The sequence below is a fragment of the Arachis ipaensis genome, chromosome B8 (genome assembly GCF_059453495.1).
Source record: "Arachis ipaensis isolate K30076 ecotype BB chromosome B8, ASM5945349v1, whole genome shotgun sequence".
NCBI classification, from domain to species: Eukaryota; Viridiplantae; Streptophyta; class Magnoliopsida; order Fabales; family Fabaceae; genus Arachis; species Arachis ipaensis.
This window is the reverse complement of record NC_142443.1, coordinates 121142153-121168111: the sequence shown is the minus strand read 5'-3', so window position 1 is coordinate 121168111 and position 25959 is coordinate 121142153. Positions and strand designations below refer to the sequence as shown.

The 25959-nt window shown below is 34.9% G+C and overlaps 1 protein-coding gene across 1 annotated transcript; it reads left to right on the top strand.

Annotated features, from left to right (window-relative positions):
• Positions 1 to 964: 964 nt before the first annotated feature.
• On the top strand, positions 965 to 9128 carry LOC107612732 (cellulose synthase A catalytic subunit 3 [UDP-forming]). Its single transcript, XM_016314454.2, has 15 exons — positions 965 to 1460; positions 1814 to 1966; positions 2087 to 2282; positions 2904 to 3121; positions 3278 to 3392; positions 3486 to 3669; positions 3913 to 4179; positions 4278 to 4623; positions 4736 to 4873; positions 5159 to 5284; positions 5378 to 5590; positions 5757 to 6021; positions 6222 to 6424; positions 7608 to 7958; positions 8286 to 9128. Exons 2-15 carry the CDS (start codon positions 1943 to 1945, stop codon positions 8868 to 8870), a joined length of 3231 nt encoding a protein of 1076 aa, XP_016169940.1. The 5' UTR covers positions 965 to 1460; positions 1814 to 1942; the 3' UTR covers positions 8871 to 9128.
• The last annotated feature ends 16831 nt before the right edge of the window (positions 9129 to 25959 follow it).

Below are 25959 nucleotides of genomic sequence, written 5' to 3'. Positions count from 1 at the left end.
AGAACTCTATCATCAATTTTTCTCACTCACATGAATATGAACTTCACTATCAAATTTTTTTACTTCATACGAAATAATAGAAATAGAAGAGTTGAGGGAAAAAGAAGAAGAAGAAGAGATATGAGAACTCGTATACGAGTTACACACACTTTTATATATATATCAAATCGCACCCACCGATTTGTGTTGCCGGATTTAAATAAAATATATAATAATTAAATCGGACAATCCGATTTAATTTTCACGAAATAAAAAAAAATAAATCTATATAAAAATCGGACGATCCGATTAGTTATGCCAAAATTCAAATTCTCCTTTTCACATAGATCGGACCGTCCGATTAGTGGGTCTAATTTTTTTTTAATAAAGAAATCGAATGATCCAATTTCTTTACCCCATATTTTAAAATAAGTTATCCTACATCCATGTTTAACACCTTCATTTTCTATAACCGCGCACAACATACACAGGCTTTGCACATAAAAAAAAATGAGCCACTGTAATTCTTTCCAACAAAAGAGGAAAAGAAATACTAACTGTAACAGTTAACTTCAAACTTAACTTGCAAAAAATAAATAAGTAAATAATTCAAACTTAAAAAGTAGACTGTAGCTCAGGCAACGCTGTCTCAAACTCCAGCTGTTGCCTGCTTATCAGTCCACCCCTCTCTGGATACACAAAGTTTCCCATAAACAGAAAACATAAAAAGAAAAGAAAAATATAAAAAAGGGAAAATTGAAGAGAAGGTTAGTCACCAAAATAAAACGAGTAAGGTTTATCACGGCTAAATTATTGTGTTCTTTTTTATTTCACCGGTTCGTTCTCATGTGCTATTATTCTTTTATTAATTATTAATGTTGCTACTTGCTATAGTGCTACCATCGTCATCAAATTTAGAATTTATAAATAAATTATGTATAAATATAACTAATATACTAATAATAATTCTTATTAAAATTTGATTAGGAGAACAAAATATTGGGTTGGTGAAGAAAATGATTGAGGGTATGTTGCATTTTTGCGTTTGGTTTCAACACACAGCCTCTCAAAGAAAGCTGTCGGTGGCGGCATCAAGGTCTAAAACTAAATGGTTCTAACTTATAAGTTAATAATCACGTAGTTAAATTGTCCCTTTCGTTTTGTTGAAGTCATTTGTGTATTTTTATACGTTTACAGCTATATATACAAATGAACTAACAGAACCAAAGCTTAAAGCTTTAGAGAGAGAGAGAGAGAGAGACTGACTCGTTTCTATTACCTGTTGTTCTTCTCTTTCTGTCGGTGTCAACTGGATCCAAGTCTCTTTCTCTTTCTGTTTCTGAATCTTCTTGTATTCATCTCATTCCTTAGTGGAAATTGCTGAATTGTCTCTCTCTCTCTCTCTTCGTTTAACAAGAATTCTGATCCGGTGTTCTTCGAGTCTCACTGATCCATCTCACTTCTCTTTTCTCTTCGCCCTGGTAAGTGTTTGATGTAATGTGCAAAACCTTGGTTGTGTTTGGTTGATGTGGACATTGAGAAATGAAAATATTGTCTTCTTTTGAAGTAACTAAATTTTACTTCAATGTCATCTATTGATCTTGCGAGAATATCGAGGGAAATTTATATATTAAAAAGTTTTTTGAAATTGTCTTTGGTGAGTCAAAGTGGATCTTTGCCGTAGTCACATATTATGAACATTCCACAGTTTAAAATCTGATCCTGATTTCAACATCAAGTAGCCTTAGTTTTAAGAGATCTAGAGCTTATATGGAAATGCTTGTTGGAATCTAGCAACCAGTTCTTACATAGATCCAATCTTCAATTTCTACAGAAAAACAAAAAGAGCTGCTTCTGAAGTGAAGGAAGCTTTCAAGTGATGTGTGTATTTTGCTGATATTGTACTGCCATCGATTTGATCTCTTACTGGCATCTGGATAGAGCTAAGTAGGAGGAGCCTGTGATGGCGTTAGAAGGGGAAGCTGGGGTGAGTTCTATGAATTATCTGTTTGATTTCGCTTGGATATCGTAGGCTTTTTTGGTTTGGGTTGGAATTTTGTTCTTGATGCATGACTACCATTTTCCAATACCATTTTGTGTTATTTAGGCAAAGACAATGAAGGCATTGGGTGGCCAAGTCTGCCAGATCTGTGGTGATAATGTTGGGAGCACTGTAAACGGCGAGCCATTCATCGCGTGCGATGTTTGTGCTTTCCCTGTCTGCAGGCCTTGCTATGAGTATGAAAGGAAGGATGGCAATCAGTCTTGCCCTCAGTGCAAAACCCGTTACAAGAGGCACAAAGGTAATGAAGATAAAATTTGTAGTTATATGTGATTCTCGACATCAGTTATGTATATATGAATGCTTTGAAGGCAAAACCCAAGCAAAATTTTGATAGTGGTAGATTCAACTTTTATTTGATCCTGCAAATTCACACTAGTAATCAGCATAGGAGACTGTTGATAGTTATAGGTCAGGTCAGGTCTCTAACATTACTACTTACTAGTCTGCATTATTTCCACGTGAAATGGTTAGTTTGTGGAAGAACTCGTCTGTAGTTGACCTGTTCCAACCTCCTGATCTAGAATTGGGAGAGTATCCCAACTACTTAAGTGAGTTGCTGTAAGACTGCATATCCTGGGGACCTTGACCAATAAGACTTTCTTTGTGATTAACTTATTCTATGCTTGTATGATATATTTAGTGCAAAGTGAATTGCAAATCGGTTAGATAATTTTTGCTCAATAATTTTTGTTCAAACATAAATGCTCCTGAATGAAATATCCCTTTGTTTTCATCACCAGAATGGTATACTTGTAAGACATATGTTATTCACGTACAGTGTATTTTCATCATTTTGTATCTGCTGTATTGATCTGCAGTACCTTCTTAGTAATTATACTTTGTATTTAATTGATTCCAGGCAGTCCTGCAATTCTTGGAGACGGGGAAGAGGATGGTGGTGCTGATGATGGTGCCAGTGACTACAATTACAGTTCAGAAAATCAGAACGAAAAGCCAAAGATTTCAGAACGCTCACTGGGCTGGCAAATGACATATGGGCGAATGGAGGAGGTTGGTGCACCGAATTATGATAAGGAAGTTTCTCACAATCATATTCCTCGGCTGACAAGTGGACAGGTTATTCAACTTGCTTCCTGTGTGATATTTTTCTCCACTTCTTGCATTGACCCTTAACTATGTTCATGTTCTCTTTGAACATCCTGCGACTTTATTTGCCAATGTTTCTCAACAGAATTTAAAATTCAGTCTTCTTGTGTATATTTTCAATTTCAGTTATCTGGAGAATTATCTGCAGCTTCACCTGAGAGGCTGTCAATGGCATCTCCTGGTGTCCCTCATGGGAAGCGTGTCCATAATCTTCAGTATTCATCTGAGCTTAATCAATCTCGTATGTCTCCCCGTCTTCTCTTTATGGTTGTTGTATTTCTTCATTTGGCTATGTAATAATGATTTGAAATGTGTGGTTATATTCCTTGAGTAGCAAATATTAGGGTTGGGGATCCAGGACTGGGCAATGTAGCATGGAAAGAAAGAGTTGATGGATGGAAAATGAAACAAGATAAGAATGCGGTTCCTGCTCCAATGAGCACAGGCCAGGCTACTTCTGAAAGAGGAGCTGGTGATATTGATGCTAGTACTGATGTGCTTTTGGATGATTCATTGTTGTGAGTACTTCCATTTAATTACAAGAATATGCGCATATCTATTTCTGTTGTAACCTTAGTCCATGTTCTGATGGTATCAGAAGGTTATTCTGAAAAGCATGTGTGACTTATACCGTAATTGCTACTATTCCTTTTCTCTGCAATTTAAGAATGTTTTGCCTAGCATATGAGCCAAATTCTTTGTCTTGTCTTCAGATTTCAGTTTAGGATAGCACTATATAAATTTTGTTTTCATTTATGCAGGAATGATGAAGCTCGACAACCTCTCTCCAGGAAGGTTTCTATTCCATCTTCTAGGATAAATCCATACCGTATGGTCATTGTTCTGCGGCTGGTTATCCTCTGCATCTTTCTGCATTACCGAATAACAAATCCTGTGCCCAATGCATTTGCATTGTGGTTAATATCTGTTATTTGTGAGATTTGGTTTGCCATATCTTGGATATTGGATCAGTTCCCTAAGTGGTTACCTGTGAACCGTGAAACATATCTTGACAGGCTTGCAATAAGGTAAAATTTTCTTTCTGTGCTAAGAAAGTATTTGACATATTTCATAGTTTTTCCTTAACTTTCGGATGTTCTTTTGACACAATCCATGTGACTTCTAGATATGATCGCGAGGGAGAACCATCACAGCTTGCAGCTGTTGACATTTTTGTCAGTACCGTGGATCCATTAAAGGAGCCCCCACTTGTGACTGCCAATACTGTACTATCCATACTTGCTGTTGACTACCCAGTTGATAAGGTTTCCTGCTATGTTTCTGATGATGGTGCTGCTATGCTGACATTTGAAGCTCTAGCTGAGACATCTGAATTTGCAAGGAAATGGGTTCCTTTCTGCAAGAAATACAGCATTGAACCCAGGGCACCTGAGTGGTACTTCGCACAAAAGATTGACTACTTGAAAGACAAGGTTCAACCATCATTTGTCAAAGATCGTAGAGCAATGAAGGTAAGAAATTGGCTAGCAAAGAAACTTTCCTGAGGTCCAAATGCTTGTGAACTGCACACTACTCATGTTTCTTAGAGCCAATTTTAATATGTTTCCTTTGTCTATTTCATAGAGAGAATATGAAGAATTTAAGATCCGTGTGAATGGACTTGTTGCGAAGGCACAAAAAGTTCCTGAAGAAGGATGGGTGATGCAAGATGGTACCCCATGGCCTGGAAACAACACCAGAGACCATCCAGGAATGATACAGGTGATTTACTTGTATTTATTTATTTATTTATATATTTAATTTTTATTTGGCTGCATGAGATCTCACGTAGTGCATTATACATTATCTTTGAAATAGTCTTGAAAAAACTTTATCTACCTAGATGGAGTAAATGTTGATAATAGTTTCGTGAGTGATATTTTTATGTTTCTTTCTGAAGCTGATTATATGTGGGCAAGTCTAGCACCATGCCTTTGTTAGAATTTGGTAATGAATGTAAGGAAGTTTTAAGTGTGTCATTCACCAGTTTGCATTCGCTATCTATAGGTTTTCTTGGGGCAAAGTGGAGGTCTTGACACTGAGGGTAATGAACTTCCACGTCTAGTATATGTTTCTCGTGAAAAGCGTCCTGGTTTCCAACATCACAAGAAGGCCGGTGCCATGAATGCACTTGTGAGTGGTGTTTCGCATTAAAGATTTGGAAATTGATTACTTATATTCAATCATGCACTCAAGTCATTGGTGTCAATCATATAACTGTTTCAGGTTCGAGTATCAGCTGTCCTTACCAATGGACCTTTCTTATTGAATCTTGATTGTGATCACTACATAAACAACAGCAAGGCCTTGAGAGAAGCTATGTGTTTTATGATGGATCCCAATCTTGGGAAAAATGTTTGCTACGTTCAGTTTCCTCAGAGATTTGACGGTATTGATAGAAATGATCGTTACGCAAATCGTAATACTGTTTTCTTTGATGTAAGTACATACACAACGTATTAATTTGATGTTTGCTATTTTTTAACATCAAGATTCATATGTTGCCTTTGATTCTTGTATCATGAATTGTCCCTTGTACTTTATGCATACATGAATTTGACTTCGTTGCAATAACTAGTTCCCTTGCTTGTCATTTTCTTAACAGATAAATTTGAGAGGTTTGGATGGAATTCAGGGGCCCGTATATGTGGGCACTGGATGTGTATTTAACAGAACGGCTTTATATGGTTATGAACCTCCTATAAAGCCCAAGCACAAAAAAGCTGGGTTGATCTCTTCACTCTGTGGTGGAAAGAGAAATAAGAGCTCAAAATCTAGCAAGAAGGGTAAAGACAAGAAAAAATCGCAGAAGAATGTTGACCCAACTGTGCCCATCTACAATCTAGAGGATATAGAAGAAGGGGTTGAAGGTATGTGTGTTGAATATCTCTTGACTTTTGCCTTGTCATGTTTATTCCATTTGGAGCCGCTTTTAGAAATTGTATTTACCTACTCATTTGTTTTGTGCTACCTACCTTCAAAATCTTTGTTGCATATTTCACATAGCAATATGTTTGGAGTTGCTTTAATTACTTAGCTCTTTCCTTTTTGTATACAATATTATATTCAGGTGCTGGATTTGACGATGAGAAATCACTACTCATGTCACAAATGAGCCTTGAGAAAAGGTTTGGTCAATCTGCTGTTTTTGTTGCCTCCACACTCATGGAAAATGGTGGTGTTCCTCAGTCTGCTACTCCAGAAACTCTTCTTAAGGAGGCTATTCATGTCATCAGTTGTGGTTATGAGGATAAGTCAGAATGGGGAACTGAGGTAAGAGATTACTTTATGTTGCTCTTTCATGTTTCTTGTTCCCCCAGTTGCATCCCATCTATAAGGCTGCGTTTGTTTCAGAGAACAGGATAAGACAAGACACTTGAAAACAAGACACAGGACAGATACACAAAATTTTGTGTTCTTGTATTCTGTTTGGTGATAAACTAGAACATACTATGAAAATCCAATTTATTCTCTTTTTTTTTTTCATCCAAAAAATTTGAGAAGAAAAATATAATAGTAAAAAAGTATAATTATAAAAAATTAACAAGAATAATGAAAGAAAAATAAAAAATAAGTTGTGTCTCTTATTAGTATCTTTGTGTCTTTTCTGTCAGGATGGACATAAAATACACTAATTCAGTGTCTCTGGACACAATGTTTCTGTCCATGTCTCATCTGTCAAACACGATTTTGTATCTCTATGTCTTTGTCTCAGTGTCCCGTTACGTAGACAAACGCAGTCTAAAGAGTTTGGGCAGTGAGAGACAAGACTCTGAATTAATCTAGATATATAGGCCAGATTCTCCTTTAGTGATATTGATATGTTATGTGAAGCCATCTAATCATACTTTAGGATTTGAGTTATGCTTGAAATTAAACAAGGCCTTCTTGAGAAAGAAAGGCAGTTAAGAGTGGGATTCCAAAACATGAATGAGCATGATGCTATCATTTACAAATGTGCCAATATTTTATTCAACTCTATATAGATTTTGCTTGAGGCAATTTTTCCTACTTTTTTTTCCTTATTGATTTATTGAGTGAAAAAGATGAGGGGCGGGTTCATGAATCATAGTTATAAGTCTGCGTTGTGGAAGCACTTAAAATGATTGGGTAGTAAACATCTCATCTAATCTGTGTTTAGCAATGGGAACTTTTCTTTTGTACCCAGACATCCATTTTTTTATTTTATTTTGTTTTATTTATTTAAATTATCTCCATGCCACTGTATAGATGTGAGGTATGCGTGGCCTTACACAGTTTTTGTGGTTTCATGACTACAAATAATAAATAAAAAAAAGGCTGATCTAAAACTAATTTGGCAGAACTGTGTTTTCTGATTCTTAACCTGAATTACTGAATTGAATATGGATGCCCCTATTTTAATGAACATGTCTTATTAGAATTAAAACAGAATATTATCTTTAAAGTTACTAACTATTTTTCTTCTGTTCTACAGATAGGATGGATCTATGGTTCTGTCACAGAAGATATTCTTACTGGATTTAAGATGCACGCCCGTGGTTGGCGGTCCATATATTGCATGCCCAAGCTCGCAGCGTTTAAAGGTTCTGCTCCTATCAATCTTTCAGATCGTCTGAACCAAGTGCTTCGATGGGCTTTAGGTTCGGTGGAAATTCTTCTAAGTCGACACTGTCCCATCTGGTATGGTTATAGTGGAAGACTAAAGTGGCTGGAGAGGTTTGCATATATTAACACCACAATCTATCCAATCACTTCCATTCCCCTTCTCATGTATTGTACCTTGCCTGCTGTCTGTCTCCTCACTAACAAATTCATTATTCCACAGGTTCGTAATTTTATGCAGTTTACATTATTTGAAAAATTAAGAGTTCGTTTGGTTCGTGTTTTGATTTTCTGTATTTTCTGTTTTCAGAATTTTGTGAACAAAAAATAGAGAGCAGAGCAGGAGATGAAAATAGAAAATCGGATTTTATTGATTTTACTGTTTTCTCTTTTTCCTTCCCAAAATCTAGAAAAAACAGAAAATATTGAAAATTAAAACAGAAAATGAAAACGCAAACCAAACCCACCCTTAATTCTCTTGAGGAAACATGCAATTCCCTGAGATGTTATCTTATGCCCTGGTATTTTAACTTGCATTTTTTTCTTGCAGATTAGTAACATAGCAAGTATATGGTTTATCTCTCTCTTTCTTTCCATCTTTGCCACTGGTATCCTTGAGATGAGGTGGAGCGGTGTCGGAATTGATGAGTGGTGGAGAAATGAACAGTTTTGGGTTATTGGTGGTGTTTCAGCCCATCTTTTTGCTGTGTTCCAAGGTTTACTCAAGGTGCTTGCCGGAATTGACACCAACTTCACTGTTACATCAAAGGCATCAGATGAAGATGGGGACTTTGCAGAACTCTACATGTTCAAATGGACAACCCTTCTCATTCCGCCGACGACTCTTCTCATCATAAACTTGGTGGGGGTTGTTGCAGGTATCTCCTATGCCATTAACAGTGGGTACCAGTCATGGGGTCCCCTCTTTGGTAAGCTTTTCTTTGCATTTTGGGTGATCATCCATCTCTACCCCTTCCTCAAGGGTCTTATGGGACGGCAGAACAGAACGCCGACCATCGTTGTGGTCTGGTCCATTCTGCTTGCTTCCATTTTCTCTCTGTTATGGGTCCGAATCGACCCGTTCACTACCAAAGTCACCGGTCCTGATGTTCAGCAGTGTGGAATCAACTGCTAGAACATGAAAACAGGTCTGGTTGGAATGTTTTGATTTGCTTGCAATTCTTTTGTTTGTAACATTTTGTAATCTGTTTACGCATGTCTAAATTATGTGCAGTTCATAGTCCACAAAGAAGAAATCAAATTAGAGATCAATTGTTTAAGGATATCATTTTTTTGTAATTTATTGTAATACTTTGAACATTCATTCCATTTTTTTTCTGGGAAAACTATGTATCACTATTAAACTATTTACAAAGATCACACATTGTATGCATCTCTGGTACCTTACTAGTTTATCCCCCCCACCCCCCTCCTCCTCCTCCTCCTCCTCCTCCTCCTCCTCCTCCTCCTCCTTACTAATTGCTGTGGAGTGTGGATAAGTTTCTGTTTGGAATTGAGTAGAATGTGTTCCTTAATCATCCATGGTTCAAGCATATTAATGATAATAATTTTGGCATTATTGAAAACTAGGAATTATAGAAGCTATAACTAAACTGATAACAATTACGTGCGTATGTGTGTTCTTATTTAATAATGGAGAATTTTTAGAACTCTCATAATTGATATCTGGTCAGTAAGATAAACTTTACTTACATGAAGAAGAGCCATTAAATTATTGAGGCTCTTCTTATTAATAACATATTTGAGTATGAACTAGTATAGGGAAATGATGGCCTGCAGCCACAAATTTCTTTGCTACAGTGATGAAGGGTGTATCAATAAAATCTGATGATAGTAAATTAGAGAAAAAATTAACTTACAAGAAAAACATAAATGAAAAAATAGCCACTTAAAGATATATTTGTTTATTTACGAAAAGAATTTAGTCTTTTTTTTTAAATATTATATAAATAAATTTAACTATGTTAGATGTACAAAAAAATTCAGCTATTAAATCAACTATTCGAAGAAAATATATGTTAAAATATAAAATATATATTGAAAATAAGTTAAATAATACATATATTTACACACAAATATCTATCGAATAATTTAATAATTAATTTTTTATATGCACATAGTATTTTTGAAATAAATTAATCCTTTTTATTAACTATTGTATAAAAAGATATTTATTTAATAATTAACTTTCTCTAACTTTGAGAGTAGTTTTTCCTAAATTTAACTTAAATAAGTGATAAATAAACATGGGTTATGGGTGTGATATAACCAATGTAATGAGCAAGAAAAATGGCAAATTATAAATTGGATTTGAATATTGCTTTAGATTTGATAAAATTTTAATACGGGTGGTAATTTAAATAATAGTAATACACATACTGAAACTAATAGATTAATTGAGAAATTAAAAAAAAAAAGATTTCATAATGATAAAAGTTAGATGTACTAAAAGAAATAGTTAAACTTCCAAAAATAATATTTCTTTTCTTGTCCTTTTTTCTTTTTTTTTTTTCTTTTTTCTCTCATTTCTATTTTTTCCTTTCTTCTTCTTATCCTTTTCTTTTTTGTTTTCCCATTTTCCTTCTATTTTCTTCTTGATTTTCTCCTCTTTTCTCTTTTCTTCTCCTCCTCTATCCTAATACATAGATTTCGCCATGAAAAAAAATTAAGAAAGACGGAGACATATTTAAGAGTAACAGATAGATTTTTTTGTTGAATTGAAATTGAATTGTTTACAAGTGATAGAAAATGTATTTTATATAGAGGAATTGTGTTACTCCTAACAAACTGTAACTAACACAGAAACTTCTGGAGAACTGTAAGTCTGTATAACTGACTTGAAAGTGTGTGTTAACTTTCTAACTTGCTGAATATAATGTATAGCCTAACATGCTCCCCTTAAACCAATGCTTCTGTTTTGCACACTCTTAATTTGTCTCTGAAAGTTAGAAAGTTGGGGGCTGAGAGAGGCTTTGTGAGAGTGTCAGCTACTTGGTCTTGAGCTGGTATGTGTTGGATGAACACTTCTTTCTTCAAGACTCTGTCTCTGACAAAAGATTGGTCTAAGGCAAAATGCTTTGACTTGTTGTGTAGGATGGGGTGGCACATAGAAGTACTGCACTTTGATTGTCACAAAAAATCACAGGTTGAGTTGAGCATTGTATTTTTATCTCAGTCAGCAGGGTTTGTAGCCAGATTACTTCAGCCATAGTGTCTGTAATACCTCTAAATTCCGCTTCTGTACTGCTTCTGGAGATAGCAGTTTGTTTTCTACTGGCCCATGACACTAAGTTTGCGCCCAAGTAGATCCCAAAACCATTTGTGAATTTTCTGTCATCCACATCACTTTCCCAATCTGAGTCACAAAAGGCATATATTCTTGGGTTTGGTGACTTTGTGAACTTCAAACCCTAGGGTTCCAGCCAAGTATCTTAGTATTCTTTTGACCTTCTTCCAATGAGAGTTTAATGGGTTCTGAAGAAACTGAGCAACTTTGTTTACGGCATAGGATATCTCAGGTCTTGAAATCGTTGCATACTGAAGTCCACCAACGACAGATCTATACAGAGTTGGGTTTTGAAAGGTGCTATCTCCATAGGCAGAGAGCCTCAAAGCAGATGTCATTGGCGTGGGTACGGACTTTGCATTACTCATTTCTGCTTTCTTGAGTAGATCTTTGATGTACTTAGCTTGATGAAGGGTGATGGTGGTGGGTGAGGGTCTTTGTACTTCAATTCCAAGGAAATAGTTGATTTCTCCAAGGTCCTTCATTGAGAGGGTTTCGTTAAGATGGGTTATGAGATGCTTGATTTCAGCTTCTGAGTTTCCAGTAACCAAGATGTCATCTACATAGGTGAGGATGTAGGTTGTTGAGTTGGGGATGAATCTGGTAAAGAGGGAGGTGTCCGATTTGGTGTTTGTGAACCCAAACTTGTGAAGGATTGTGCTCAGCTTTGTGAACCAGGCTCGTGGAGCTTGCTTGAGCCCATAAAGGGATCTCTGCAGTTTGCAAACCTGGTGAGGGTGTTGTGATTCGAAGACTTCTGGTTGCACCATGTATACAGTTTCAGCTAAGTCCCCATTGAGAAAGGCATTATTGAAGTCATATTGGTGGATTTTCCATCCCTTGGACAATGCTATACTCAGCATGACTCTCACTGTAGCTGGTCGTACTACAGGGCTGAAGATTTGGTCATAATCTATGCCTTGTTTCTTATGAAAACCTTTTGCAACTAACCTGGCTTTGTACCTTTGGATGGTGCCATTTGGGTGTCTTTTGATTCGAAACACCCACTTGCAACCGATGGGAACATGCTGGCTTGGGGGATCAACCAATTGCCACGTCTGGTTCTTTGTTAGGGCCATAAATTCTTCTTCCATTGCCTCACGCCAGTGTGGACTGGCCAGCACTTCATTGACAGTCTGAGGCAGTGTGTTTTAGAGATCATTAGTACCGGAGACATCCGCAATGAGTGCCTTCGGCTTAAAGATGCCATTTTTGCTTCTTGTTTGCATAGCATGTGTGTTACCGGATGTAGCCGGTAGGCGTTGCTGTGATGTTGTCTCAGCATTGGCGTGGGCATTGAAACTTAGGCCATTGGCAACCTGTAGAGGTACTGCTGCAGCTGATCCTACACTTCATTCATCATTAGTAGTGGGAGAAACAAATGTAGAATGCAATGAAGTAGATATGTCATTAGTTGTATTGAAAGAGGCATTATGAGAATCATCTATATGGATTGGGGAGTTGGTGGGATAGGAGATTTGAATTGGGTATTGGGAGGGTGGAGCCTGAGCTGAGGATTTTGTGAAGGTTTGGGGTGTTTTGGTGAGAGGTGGAGAATAGAGTGTGATACGGAAATTCTGCTTCATGAAATATTACATTTCTTGACATGTACATTTTTCCAGAGGGAGATAGGCACTTGTATCCTTTTTGTTGCTGTCCATAGCCTATGAAAATACATTTATGTGACTTGTGGAAAAATTTGTGCTTGTTATAGAATTTTAGGAGAGGGAAGCATGCACACCCGAAGGGTCTCAGGGATTGGTAATCGGGGGTGCTATGAAAGAGAACTTCTAATGGTGTTTTAAAATTGAGGTTTGGAGTTGGAAGTCTGTTGGTGAGATAAGTGGCTATTAATATGGCTTCATCCCAAAATGAGAGAGGTAAAGAGGCTTAAGACAGTAGGGTTAGACATGTTTCAGTGAGGTGTCTGTGTTTTCTTTCAGCAATGCCATTTTGCTGATGAGTGTGGGGACAACTGAGTTTATGCTGAATGCCTTGGGTGATCAGGTAATTTGTGAATTTTTTTTTGGTGTCTAAACAAGGAAAGAAACAAAGCAAAAACTATCCTAAATCCGAGCAGATGATTCGTTGGAGATCAACACCAGGCTCAGACCAAATAACATGATTAGAGTTACTCTTGGCACCATATTTAGCCATCCAATCCGCAGCTCTATTTGCTTCTCGGGATACCCATTCAACGTGAACAAGCCAAGGACGAGATAAAAGCTCCTGAATCTTGTGAACCAAATCTGTTACTTCAGATGAATACCCACTTGTAAGCTCATGCATGATGGGTAGAATGTCAAGGCAATCCGTTTCACATATAATATCCCTCAAACTGCAATTCCAAGCTAAAACCAGCCCCCTCCAAGCAGCAAATAATTCACATCTGATTATAGACCAAGGGAGAATGCTTCCAGAGCAGCCCGAGATCCAATCTCCCTTAGAATCTCTAATAATACACCCAAATCCCGCTAAATTTGAATCCATATGCAAGCTTGCATCACAATTAACTTTAAAACTATTGCCTATCGGTGGTTTCCAACAAAGGCAATTTCGAAGAGACCTAAAGGCATTGCTTCGATTCCTGTAAACCTGTAAGTCCTTGGCGATAATTCTGGCCAAGGCAACAACCTTATGGTCTGTCCAAGGGTTGTCAGTGTTGAATATGTCATTGCACCTATGTCTCCATACCCACCAAAGCCCTGCACCAAAGGACGCCTCATTGTTAGCCAAGGCCTTCCGAAACCATTCTTCAAGAGCAGTACCAGCCGTCGAGTCCAGGATACTAGGATCCAACATATACCAGATTGCCTTTGATCGTTCATATTCTCTAAGGCAATGCTCCATAGTCTCCTGCGCCTTATTACATCTCTTACACATATCTGAAGAAGCTAAATGCCGCTTGAATCAAAAGGTCTCAGTTGGTAGAGCATCATGTAAGCTAAGCCACATAGTAAATTTGAACTTCTCTGGAATGTTTGTGTTCCACAACCAGTTCCAATTACTGTTGGCATTCCAATTTAATGTTTTCTTTAATAACCATCTGTAACCCTCCCTTGCACTATACTTTTTTGTTGCTGCAGGCCACCACTTCCACTGTGGCTCCAACTCAGTCAAACTAGGATATCTCAGACCACAAATAAACTGCTTAATCTCATGCGGAATAGGCGTGGTAAGACTATCAACCTCCCAAGACACCCCTTTCCACAAGTCAGCCACCATGAAATCTGATTCAGAAATATGTACATAAGGAACAAGGTTGCAAAGCTTACCAAAAGGAGTCCACTCATCATACCAAACTGATTTGTGGACATCTCCAATATTCCAATGAAGCCCTTCCTTGAGATGCTCATAGGCACTAACAATGTTCTTCCAGGTAGCCGATGAAGAATTTCTACTGTTTTCGTTCATACCAGAATGATTCCTGAGATATTTATGCTTCAGAACCTGCACCCATAACTTCTCACTATTATTTAGACAATCCCATACCAACTTTCCTAGAAGCGCCATGTTAGCACAGGAAGTATCCCTAATACCCAATCCTCCTACCTTTTTAGGAGTTATGGCGACCTCCCACCTGACCAGAGGCAGCCCTTTTCCAGTCGCTTGGCCTTTCCACAAGAATTGTCTCATCAAGGAATCAATTTTATTACATGCATACTTCGGGAGAAGAGAAATTTGCATTTCATAAACTGGGATAGAGGCCATAACCGATTTAACAAGACAAAGCCTCCCTGCCTTATTCAGTAGGTGTCCTTTCCAACTGGAGAGCTTCTTCGAAAATTTTCCAATAATTTGTGAATTGGTTTGAAAGGTATTCCGCTCCACTATCAGTTTGCAAGGCTATGAGTTTGTGTTTGGTTTTAGTTTCCATAAGTGTTTTGTATTGAAGGAAGGCAGTGAAGGCTTGTGATTTGTTTTGTAGAAGGTAGGTGCAAGTATATTTGCTGAAAGCATCAATGAAGCAGATGTAGTATTTGAATCCTGACCTGCTATGCAGAGGTGCTGGTCCCTAAAGGTCTGAATGGACTAGTTCTAAAGGCTGAGTGTATTTGGTCTGTGAATGAAAAAAGGAAATTGGTGAATTTTGTTTGTGCAGCAGGCATCACAAGAGATAGGCTTAATTAGTAGGTTAGCGGAGGAAATTTTGAGGCTAGTTAAGACGTGATGTCAGGCCTTGTGAGAGGGATGGTCAAGCCTGTTGTGCCAGGTTTTAGGTGAGGATTTTTCTGTGATATGGATGAGGAATGCATTGAGGGGTTCACTGGATTGGGAACTGTGGTTGTCAAGACTAGTATTTGTGAATGTTTTACCAACAACAGTGTCAACTTTGGTATTAGTTGTATTGTTAGATGAGGGACCAGTAATAAGAACCGAACTGTAGGTATTGTACTTGGCACTTGTAAAAGCATCAACTTCTTTATTTATTGAGTTATTTGAAAGTACAACACTGGAGTTTGTATTTGTACATTTTTCATGCTTTTGGCAATTTGCATTTGCCAAGGACTTATTTTCTAAGCTAACTGGTTCACTATTACAATTTGTGCTAACTATTCCTTTTGATGCAGTGACTAGATTTGCACTAGCTTTATTTGTGGCTGAGGAGTTCTTTTCTGTTTCATCTTTCCAATGTCTTTGAATCTGAATGCCTTCAAACCTATATAGGCCTTTATGAAGTTTGCCTTGAAGCAGAATCTTCTTGGACTCCTGGCATTTGACAGTGCACAGGTAAGGGCAAAATTCAAAGAATACACCATTGTCAAGTGCAAACTTTGATACACTGATCAGGTTTTTCGATATGGTTGGGATATGTAGCAAGTTCTGAAGTTTGAAAAGATGGTTTGATATAGATAAATGCATAATGGAACTTCCAACATTAGTAATGCGCATACCTTTTCCATTACCTTCATACACTTGTTCTGGACCTTCATATTCTGAGCCTGTGATCAAGTTCATCTGATTGAAGGTGATGTGATGCGAAGCTCCTGAATCTGGGTACTAGCCTAAGTTTGAGGTGGCAGTGAGATAGGCTTGAGGTGCTGTGTTTAATCTAGGAATCTACCTTTGTTGACTTTGTTGCTGACTGTTGTAGTTGTGTGGAGAGGCATTGTAGTTGCTACCATTGTGGAAAGAGGCATTGGGTAGTGGAGGTATGGTTAGGTTTTGTAATTGTGGATTCTGAAAGTCTTGATTGAACCTGTGGAAATATTGCCACACTGTGTGTCCAATTCTTCCGCAAAGCTGACACTGAGGCCTGTTCCCTTGCCACCATAGCTGTGATCTTCCTCTGTGCATGAACCTACCTCTGCCTCTTCTGTAGTTGTACCCATATCCTCTACTGTAGTTGCTGTCTTCGCGAAAGTCACGATTGTAGCCTCCATAGCCTCCATAGCTAGTGTGCTGTTCAATTTCTTTTTTGTTTTCTAGTTCTTTGTGCACTAGATTTGCTTGTGCTATGATTCCTTCTGGTTTCTTGAATCTTTCATTCACTTCTTCTTGAGCAAGAAGCTGTGATTCGAATTCACTAACAGACATATATTCAGATCTTGAGTTCACCATTGTAATGAATGCACTATAGTCTTCATCTAAGCCTACTACGGCTGCTTCAAGATACTCTTCTCTTGAGAGAGGTGCTCCAAGTGCCGATAAAGAACTCACCACTTTGTTGATCTTCGTGAGGTACTCGTTGGTGGTTGAACCGAATTTCTTGATTGACTTTAGCTGAGTTTTTAGCATTTTGATCCTTGATTTTGACCTTGCCGCAAAGTATTCTTCTAGAGCTTCCCAGATTTCATGTGCATAGCTGTATTCTACTACCTTGTTGACGAACATTTCATCCATGCATGAGAGCATCCACGCCGCTAAGCATTCATCATGTTGCTCCCACACTTCAAATTTGGGTGATAGTTTTCTAATTGCTTGATTTGCTTCTGAATTGTACTTCCTTGGAATTGCTTCTCTGTTGAGGTGATTTTGTAATTTGTTAGCTTTAATGCACGCTAGTGCTTGCCTTTTCCACGCTCTGAAATTGTCTTCGTCTAGTTTAATCGTAGCTGAAAAATTTGCGATTGACGCCATTGTTGAGCTTGTTGGAGCTTGAGTGGCAGCGACGGGTGTGGGGTGATCCATGGATCAGAACGTGAGCTCTGATACCATGTGAGGTATCAGTAAAGAGAGGTTAAAGTGATATATATATATATATATATATAGAGAGAGAGAGAGAGAGAGAGAGAGAGAGAGAGAGAGAGAGAGAGAGAGAGAGAGAGAGAGAGAGAGAGCTGTTACAGAAAGGGATTTTTTTGTTGAATTGAAATTGAATTGTTTACAAGTGATGGAGAATGTATTTTATACAGAAGAATTGTGCTACTCCTAACAAACTGTAACTAACTCAGAAACTTCTGGAGAACTATAACTGACTTGAGAGTGTGTGTTAACTTTCTAAGTTGTTGAATATAGTGTATAGCCTAACAGATAGAGAGCAAAAATAGTGAGTTAGAAGAACCAGTATAAACTTTGTGAGTCAAAACTATGAGGGGTAAAAGAAAATTTTTGGAATAAAATTTTGGAGGTGAAAAAAATAGAAGACGTGGTTTTGGATTGACTTGATTGAAACTTGACTCCCGTTTCATACATGTAGTAGGGTTTTCTTTTACTTAAATAAAATAATACACCATTATTCTAAAACAAAACTGGTTATACTTGTATTATATATAAATCGTGGTTTAAAACTAGGTTCTGAAAATTGAATCGATTATCGAATCGCTTTAGTTATTGGTTTAAAAATTCAACCAGTTTAATTGTAAATCAACCAAAATAACCGAATTATAATAAAATAATATATAAAATTATAAATAAACATTAAAAAATATATCTTAAAGTATATCTTAAAACTATATCAGATAAAAATAAAACATCATTGACTAAAATTTGTTCTAATATAACTTTGCTTGAATATTTGGGATTTAGTATTCAATTTTATAAATTCAAAGAAATTCATAAAGCCTTTAAAATTCTTATTTGGATAAATTTTTATACACTCAGTCAACACATACCCTTATCTATAGTTTATAATTATAGGATTGTTTCTTAGTTGGGATTCTGTAGGGTTTTTTTTTTTTGTATTTATTATTTCTATAGTTATTTTAAAAGTGAAAGAAAAATAACATTGATAAATAAGCAAAGGCCCAAGAAGTCATGGAGCAAAACTCCATGAAACGTTAAAAAAATCCTAACTCTAATTAGCAACATAAGAAGAGAGCATCATGACAGAAGCTTTATACCGATGGCTTATTTGTTGGTGCGTGAGCCCATAATACTTAAAATTGAAGGTTGTCCAATTCATTGGAAAAAAAAAAAAAAAAAAACAGAGAGCATCAACCGCCCACTCTTTACTTGGCCATTCACACATTGCTTTATTATACTTCCTCTATTTTGCTTGGTTTCTCATCACTCATCTTCCATGTCAGTGTCATCACAATTCACAACAAAGCTTGAGGGAGAGACACTACTAACAGATGCAGTTTCATAGACGACAAATTGCCAACTGAATGGTGAAGAAAATTGAGGACCTTGGCCAGCAATGCTTTGGAAACTGTTTATTTTTTCGACAAAAAATACCATGTTGCTGCCTTGCTAGTTGCTGGGATACTAGGCATTAGTAATGCTAAACTGTTAATTCACATTTTTTGCTCACAAACTGTCAGACTGGACGACTTTTGGGTCAGCGGTTCATCAATTTTTCCGTTATTGATTTGGACAGTTCTGACTTCTGCCCGAATCGGATTGGTCATCAATTCACGATTAAATCAGTTTAACTGGTTAATCCGACTTGATTTTCAAAACAATTAAAACCACAAATAAAAAAATCATATACATTTATGAGTTATGACCAAACAAAATATTGTCATAAATATTAATTTTAAACCACAAATTATGAATAAACAAAAGTACATATAAATTGTAGTTTTAAACAACCGTTAATGATTAAACAATAAATATCCATAAATCTCGGTTCTAATTCACAATTTATGAAGAATTGAACATAATGAAAACCATTGTTTTAAATACAATTTATTATAAGAACAGTCTCAGTAAATTCGAATGAGTCTAATCCCAAAATATAAAAAAAACACTGATAAAAGATGATGACAAGGACGATATCTTCTGTGGTTATTTTATTTGTGTAAAAAATTCACATTTTAGTATGGATGAAAAAGAAATCATCTAAGAGAAATAAGAGAGTGGTAGAGATTAAAAATAAATGGGTTAGGAAATTTTTGTATGTTTGGTTTTTGACCATATATTTGGTTTTATGAGAATTATGATGTAATATCATTTTCTTAAATTTATTTTTGTAAGAATTTTAGTGAACTATCAATTTTGTCCCTGTTCATTTTTCAGAATGACAACACGATCTCTCAAGATAAAAACGATCCACTTCGATCTCCGTTCTCTATTTCTGTGACACAATGCAGTCTCTATGGGTATTTTTCTGTCAACTTTGAATGGAAAATGCTGTCGTGTCAGGTTCAGAAATGGATAGAGACCTAATTGTTTCTAAATTCAAATTGGTTAAGAATTTATTTGTCTATATTCTTTAAATAATATCTTTTTTAAATTATTTTTTATTCATTATATTAATATTTTTTTTCAATAAATTATTAAATATATGGTATAAGTAGGTTAGAAGTTGATTATTAGAGTTATTAGAATCTTTAAACTTAAAAAAGTAGTTAGAATAATGATTTAGGGATAGTAGTGTGTTAGCTTATTGGAATCACAAATGCATGTTGAATGAGAGGTAACTAAGGACGTTGAATTGTAGGTTTAACATGTTCAAAAAAAGTCGGTAAGTTTTTGTTAGAAGTTTAACGTCGGAAATTTTGTTTGAGTCTTGTTTTAGTTTAATTTATTTTAACCGAATTTAACTTAATTTTACTTCGCTTTATTTTATTGAATTTAATTTAATTTAAATTAATTTATTCTCATCGAGAGATCTCAGGTTTGAGACCCACTCTTAACATTGAAAAAAAAAAAAAAACCAAGCACTATAATGTTAGGAAGAATTTAGATCGATTTTATTTTTTTAGAAAATTTAATTATCAAATGTTAGATTGGTGGCACCACAACTTTAGACCTTAATTAATTTTGGTTTATTCATACCCACTAAATCAAACCTGACTATGTAAATTTACTACTATCCCAGAATGCACATAAATTGAACTTGTCAGATTCCATTTAGCATTACATAAATTGATATAAGTTGTTTCGATTTATATAGTTTCGTCCACCACTAGTAATCGACACAACCTATTTCGATTTACTACTAGCCTAATTCAAATGATACTCATTTGATTTATATAAAAATGTATGTAACATTTTCTGTTTTGAGACATTGATGTAATATTACTATTTAGTGTCGATTTTTGAGTTCCACAAATTTACTGACAAGTGTACCGGGTCATACCAAGTAATAACTCAGGTGAGTGGGTGTTGATCCCACGAGGATTAAACGATTGAGCAATAATAATTGAATGATTAGACTAGTCAGACAAGCTAAATTGAGTGTTTTGTGTTCCAAGTATCATAAAGCAACGAATAAGAGAATTTAAGAAAGCAAGCAATGAATTGTTGGTGAAAATAGTATTAGAAAACAGTTAAGGCATTGGAGATGTTAAATTTTTGGGTTAATAGTTCTTATCACTCACTTTAATTATGCAAAGGTTCAATTTATGGCAAACTCTAATTGATTAAACCCTAATTTCTTAGCAATTTAATCTCTTCTAACCAAACCAACCGCCAATTCCTTGGACACTTAATTTAGAGTAAAGTATCGTTTTTGTCCTTGGGGTAAGTCTCAAAGTTGTCCTAAACGTTTGAATCGTCCTATTTAAGCCCCTAACGTTTTAAAATTGACTCAATGTTGTCCTGCCGTTAGAAATTTGTTAACGAAATTAACAGCAGGACAAAATTGAGACGATTTTGAAACGTTGGGATTTAAATAGGACAAACATGTTGAGGATAAAAATGATACATTGAAATAAATTTTAATTTTATCCTTCAATAATATCAATTTTTTACAGTACATAGTTATTCAATTATTTTTTAATCACATCTAAGTAAATTATACTTAATCACATTAATTTTATTCTAAATAAATTTATTTTTTAATAATTTTACTCTTAAAAATTTTTACTCATCATAAAATATTTGTAGAATGACTAGTATATAAACTTGTGGGAAAAAATGATACATATACAGTAAAGTAATGTTGATTCTAGTTATTTTATAAATATTTCATGATGAGTAAAAATCTTTAAGAGTAAAATTATAAAAAATAATAAATTTATTTAGAATTAAAGTAATGTGATTAAGTGTAATTTACTTAAATGTGATTAAAAAATAATTGAATAATTATGTACCGTAAAAGATTGATATTAGTGAAGGATAAAATTAAAATTTATTTCTATGTATCGTTTTTGTCCCCAACGTTTTCGTCCTATTTAAGTCCCTAACGTTTTAAAATCGTCTCAATTTTGTCCCGCCGTCAATTCTGTTAACAAATTTCTAACGGCAGGACAATATTGAATCAATTTTGAAACGTTAGGAATTAAATAGGACGATTCAAATATTAGGGACAACTTTGAGACTTATCCTAAACGTTAGAGACAAAAACGGTACTTTACTCCTTAATTTAAATTAGAAGTTTAAGTCTAATCCTAGTTTATGAGCCACACAAAACCTAGGTACCCAAAGATAAGATGATTATATGTCACGTATCACGTTAAGTCTAGGTAATTTGAGAATTATGAGGAATTGATTTCAAGCTATTATTCAAGTGATTTAACTTTTTCAAGATTCAACAAGAATTCAATTAGAAAAAGAGTTATCTTCCAATATACTCTAATTCTTAGGATGAAGAACGAAACCAATCCTTGAAAATAAACCAGTGCATGAATTATGAGAAGAATGACAATAGTATTAATCTATTAAAATAACAGAGCTCCTAACCTTAACAATGGAGGTTTAGTTGCTCATGGTGTGGAGAAATCCTAGCAGAGAAAAAATAAAAAGTGCGGAGGAGAAGAAGAAGAAGAAGAAGAAAAAGCCCTAGGCCAAGATATCTTCTCTTTTTATATCTAATCCTAATTGATACAAAATTTAAATTCTAAAACCTAAAAATATCTTTTCTTCATTCAAGATTGACTTAAAAATCATATTAGAGCAAGAGATTTGATAGTGATTCACGTGGGGACCACTCTGGTTTGCGTTACTGGCTCCAAACGCCGGGTTGGTGGCGTTTGGTGCCACCTAGGCAGCATCCTTTCATGCTCTTCGAAGTCCCTGGCGCCAAATGCCGGATTGTGGCATTTGGCACCACCATAGCAAAAACGAAAAGGAGCTTTCTGTGTCCCGACGCTAAATGCCGGTGAGGTGGCATTTGGCGCCACCCTGACAGCTTTGAATTTAAAGCTTTTCCTCTTTCTGAACTCTGTCAAACTTGTCCAAATGCTACCTGTGATCAATCAAATTGCAAGACAACGCAAAGTAGCATTCATAGTGGCTTAAAACACCTAAATCTTAAACTAATCCAACAAATCTGCATGCAATTCACTAAGAAAAGATGAAAATGATACTCACGCATCACTATTGCACTGATTTTATTATGTGCTTTACCCAGTAAAAAACATAGAAAAAAACCTACATTAGCAATATAGTAAACTCAAAATTAGAATATAACCTAGTAACCATAACAATTGTTAAGAAAAATACAAGTCTCAAATATAAAAATTTACAATCGCATAATATACTAAGGGGGCATATATATAGTGTAGGATTGGTCTACTTTAATTTAGGAATAGAAATATTCAATTAATACTAAATTAATTTGATTATCTATTTTCAAAATAAATCATTCTAATTATACGTGATTGATTTATAAAATTAAAAATTTACGATAATTTTTTTAATTAATTAATTAATAGTTTATATATTCTTGAAATATATTTATTTTGTTTAAATAATTTAAATATTTTTTTTTATTTATGTATACGTATATATTAATTATACGTAAATATATTTAAATCATATATATTAATTATTTTTATTATGATTATTTTTTAGCCTATAATCATTCAGTGATTTTTTATTTTTTATTATTAATAGGATTAATTACTTTTTTCGTCCCTAAAGTTTTGGGTCAAAATCAAAATTGTCTCTGACATTTTTTTCTTACTAAAATCATCCTCAATGTTACAAAACGTTAAGAAATCATCCTTTTATCCATAAATGATATTTCTCGGACCATTTCATCCTTAAACAAAAATTAAAAAAAAAAACCCTCCCCTCACCACTAACCCTTTGTATCATCATCACCATCACTGCGCACCTCTCTCTCATCACCACTACCACCGCCCACTACCCTTTTTTTGTCGTGGGTTAAGGCTGACACAAATCCAACCCAAAGAAGTTGTCTGAGATACACCCGACCCGAATGACTCTCTCTCTCTCTCTCTCTCTCTCTCTCTCTCTCTCTCTCTCTCTCTCTCTCTCTCTCTCTCTCTCTCTCTCTCTCTCTCTCTCTCTCTCTCTCTCTCTCTCTCTCTCTCTCTCTCTCTCTGTGTGTGTGTGTGTGTGTGTGTGTGTGTGTGTGTGTGTGTGTGTGTGTGTGTGGCGATGATCCATGGTTGATGCTTTACTGCGATGCTGTTTGAAGCTCTGCCGTCAGCCACTACTATTCACTCTTTTTGCTTGAATCTTTGTCGCTTTTTGTCTTTGCAACTTCCATCCCTTCTGCCGAAGGCGACGATGCTGTATCACAGAACCCTCTTTGTCCGATTTTGACAGATTAGGTTGGATCTCCCTCTCGGCAGAACCAGATCGATCATCTACGAGAGACGATGACTTCGACAACATCATCAATGACAGAAGTCAGTTAATTTTTTTTTGCCACTACATCCTCCTCGACCTGCGTTTCCTCCTTTGATTCAAAGTTGCTTGTTCATTTTCAATCACCATCTTCCTTCTCAAGTATGTGATGTGCTACTCATTCCTGATGGCTCGAAGAAAAACAAACAAATGAGAGTTAAAAATAGAAAGATTGATTTGGCAGCGGTAATATGAAGAGGAGTGTGGCGATTGTAGACAATGGTATGGTGGAGGAGAAAAGGTTTGTGCTGGTCGGTGAAAAGGTCACCGTGGTGGGCGACAATGAAGAGGCCATGCTCGTGGTTGCCTTCTCTGCAATATGAGAGAGAGAGAGAGAGAGAGAGAGAGAGAGAGAGAGAGAGAGAGAGAGAGAGAGAGAGAGAGAGAGAGAGAGAGAGAGAGAGAGAGAGAGAGAGAGGTGCGCAATGATAGTGATGACGATTTAAGGGGTCAGTGGTGAGTGTTTAATGTGTTTTTTAATTTTTTTTAAGGGCAAAATGGTCTAGAAAATGTCGTTCGTGGACAAAAGGATGATTTTATAACGGTTTGTAATAACGTTGAGGATGATTTTAATAAGAAAAAAAGGTTAGGGTGATTTTGATTTTAACCCATGACCTTAAGCTGCATTTGTTTATAGGGACAGGACACTGAGACAAAGACACAAAAACACAAAATCGTATTTGATAGATAAGACATGGACAAAGACATTGTGGCAGGAAGGACACATAAACACTAACAAAGGACACAACTTATTTTTTTAGTTTTTATTTTATTATTCTTCTTAATTTTTTATATTTATATTTTTTATTATTATATCTTTCTTCTAAAAAATTTTGAATGAAAAAAATAAGAATAAATTGAATTTTTATAATTTATTCTAATTTATCACCAAACAGAATACAAGAACACCAAATTTTGTGTCTCTATCCATTATGTCTTGTTCTCAATGTCCTATCTTATTCTGTTTTCAGAAACAAATACAACCTTAGGGAATCACAATAAATTTGTAATTAATATCATTTTACGCATAAATTTATAATTTTCATAAATCACGATAATCTTTATTGTAATTTTTATAAATCACTATTAAAGACATGACTTGTATACTAATTAATTGTGTCTAATAAAAAATTAGATTAATTAATTATCACTTTATATAATAAAATAAGTAATTGTAATTATGTGTGACTAGTGAATAATCTAATTAATATACGATAATTTATTTTTAATAATGCATTCATGCAAATAATAGTATAATAGGAATAATAATTATTATTATAAAAAATATTATGATTACATAAAGTATTATGAATTATAATTGTGTATTTATTTAATAATAATGATAGAATTGATCTGTTTTAAAATAAGAAAAATAAAATTTTAATCAATGCTAATTAATTTGATATATATTAATCATAGTCATTAATTATAATTATTAACTTAGTTTTTTTAAACCTGTGATTATTTTCTTATATATATTATTCGACAACTAAATTTTAACCCAACTAAATATATCGCACTAGACAACTAAAATTTTTAAACTTACAGTTGCTAATATATCTTAACCCAACTATTAACTATTTTATAGAACATCAATAAAGTTTTTTAGTACAACTAATAATATTATACAAAATTTAGTTTTTGTTTGAGTAATAATCTAAAAGTATTATGTATTATTAGCATATTTTTTAACTTAACTATTTTATTTTTTTCATAGTTATACTAGGAGTCAATAAAAATAAAAATAAATTTAAAAACCAAAAAAATTCATATTAAAAATTTTAAAAAATCATAATAAAAAATAATAGTCGTAATATATAAATTGAGGTAACAATTTAAATTTTTCAAAAAATAATCTAATCAAATGCTAATATAAGAACAAAACTATTTAAATAATATTTAAGCTATTCTGGACCTTAGATATATATATATATATATATATATTAGAGTCATTCTCGTAACGACAACCAACTGAAATAATGCCATC

Coding starts and splice junctions, on each gene's coding strand:
- LOC107612732 (XM_016314454.2), top strand. CDS start 1,943: ATGGCGTTAGAAGGGGAAGCTGGG. Junction 1,967..2,086: donor CGTTAGAAGGGGAAGCTGGG/GTGAGTTCTATG, acceptor TGTGTTATTTAG/GCAAAGACAATGAAGGCATT. Junction 5,591..5,756: donor GTAATACTGTTTTCTTTGAT/GTAAGTACATAC, acceptor TTTTCTTAACAG/ATAAATTTGAGAGGTTTGGA.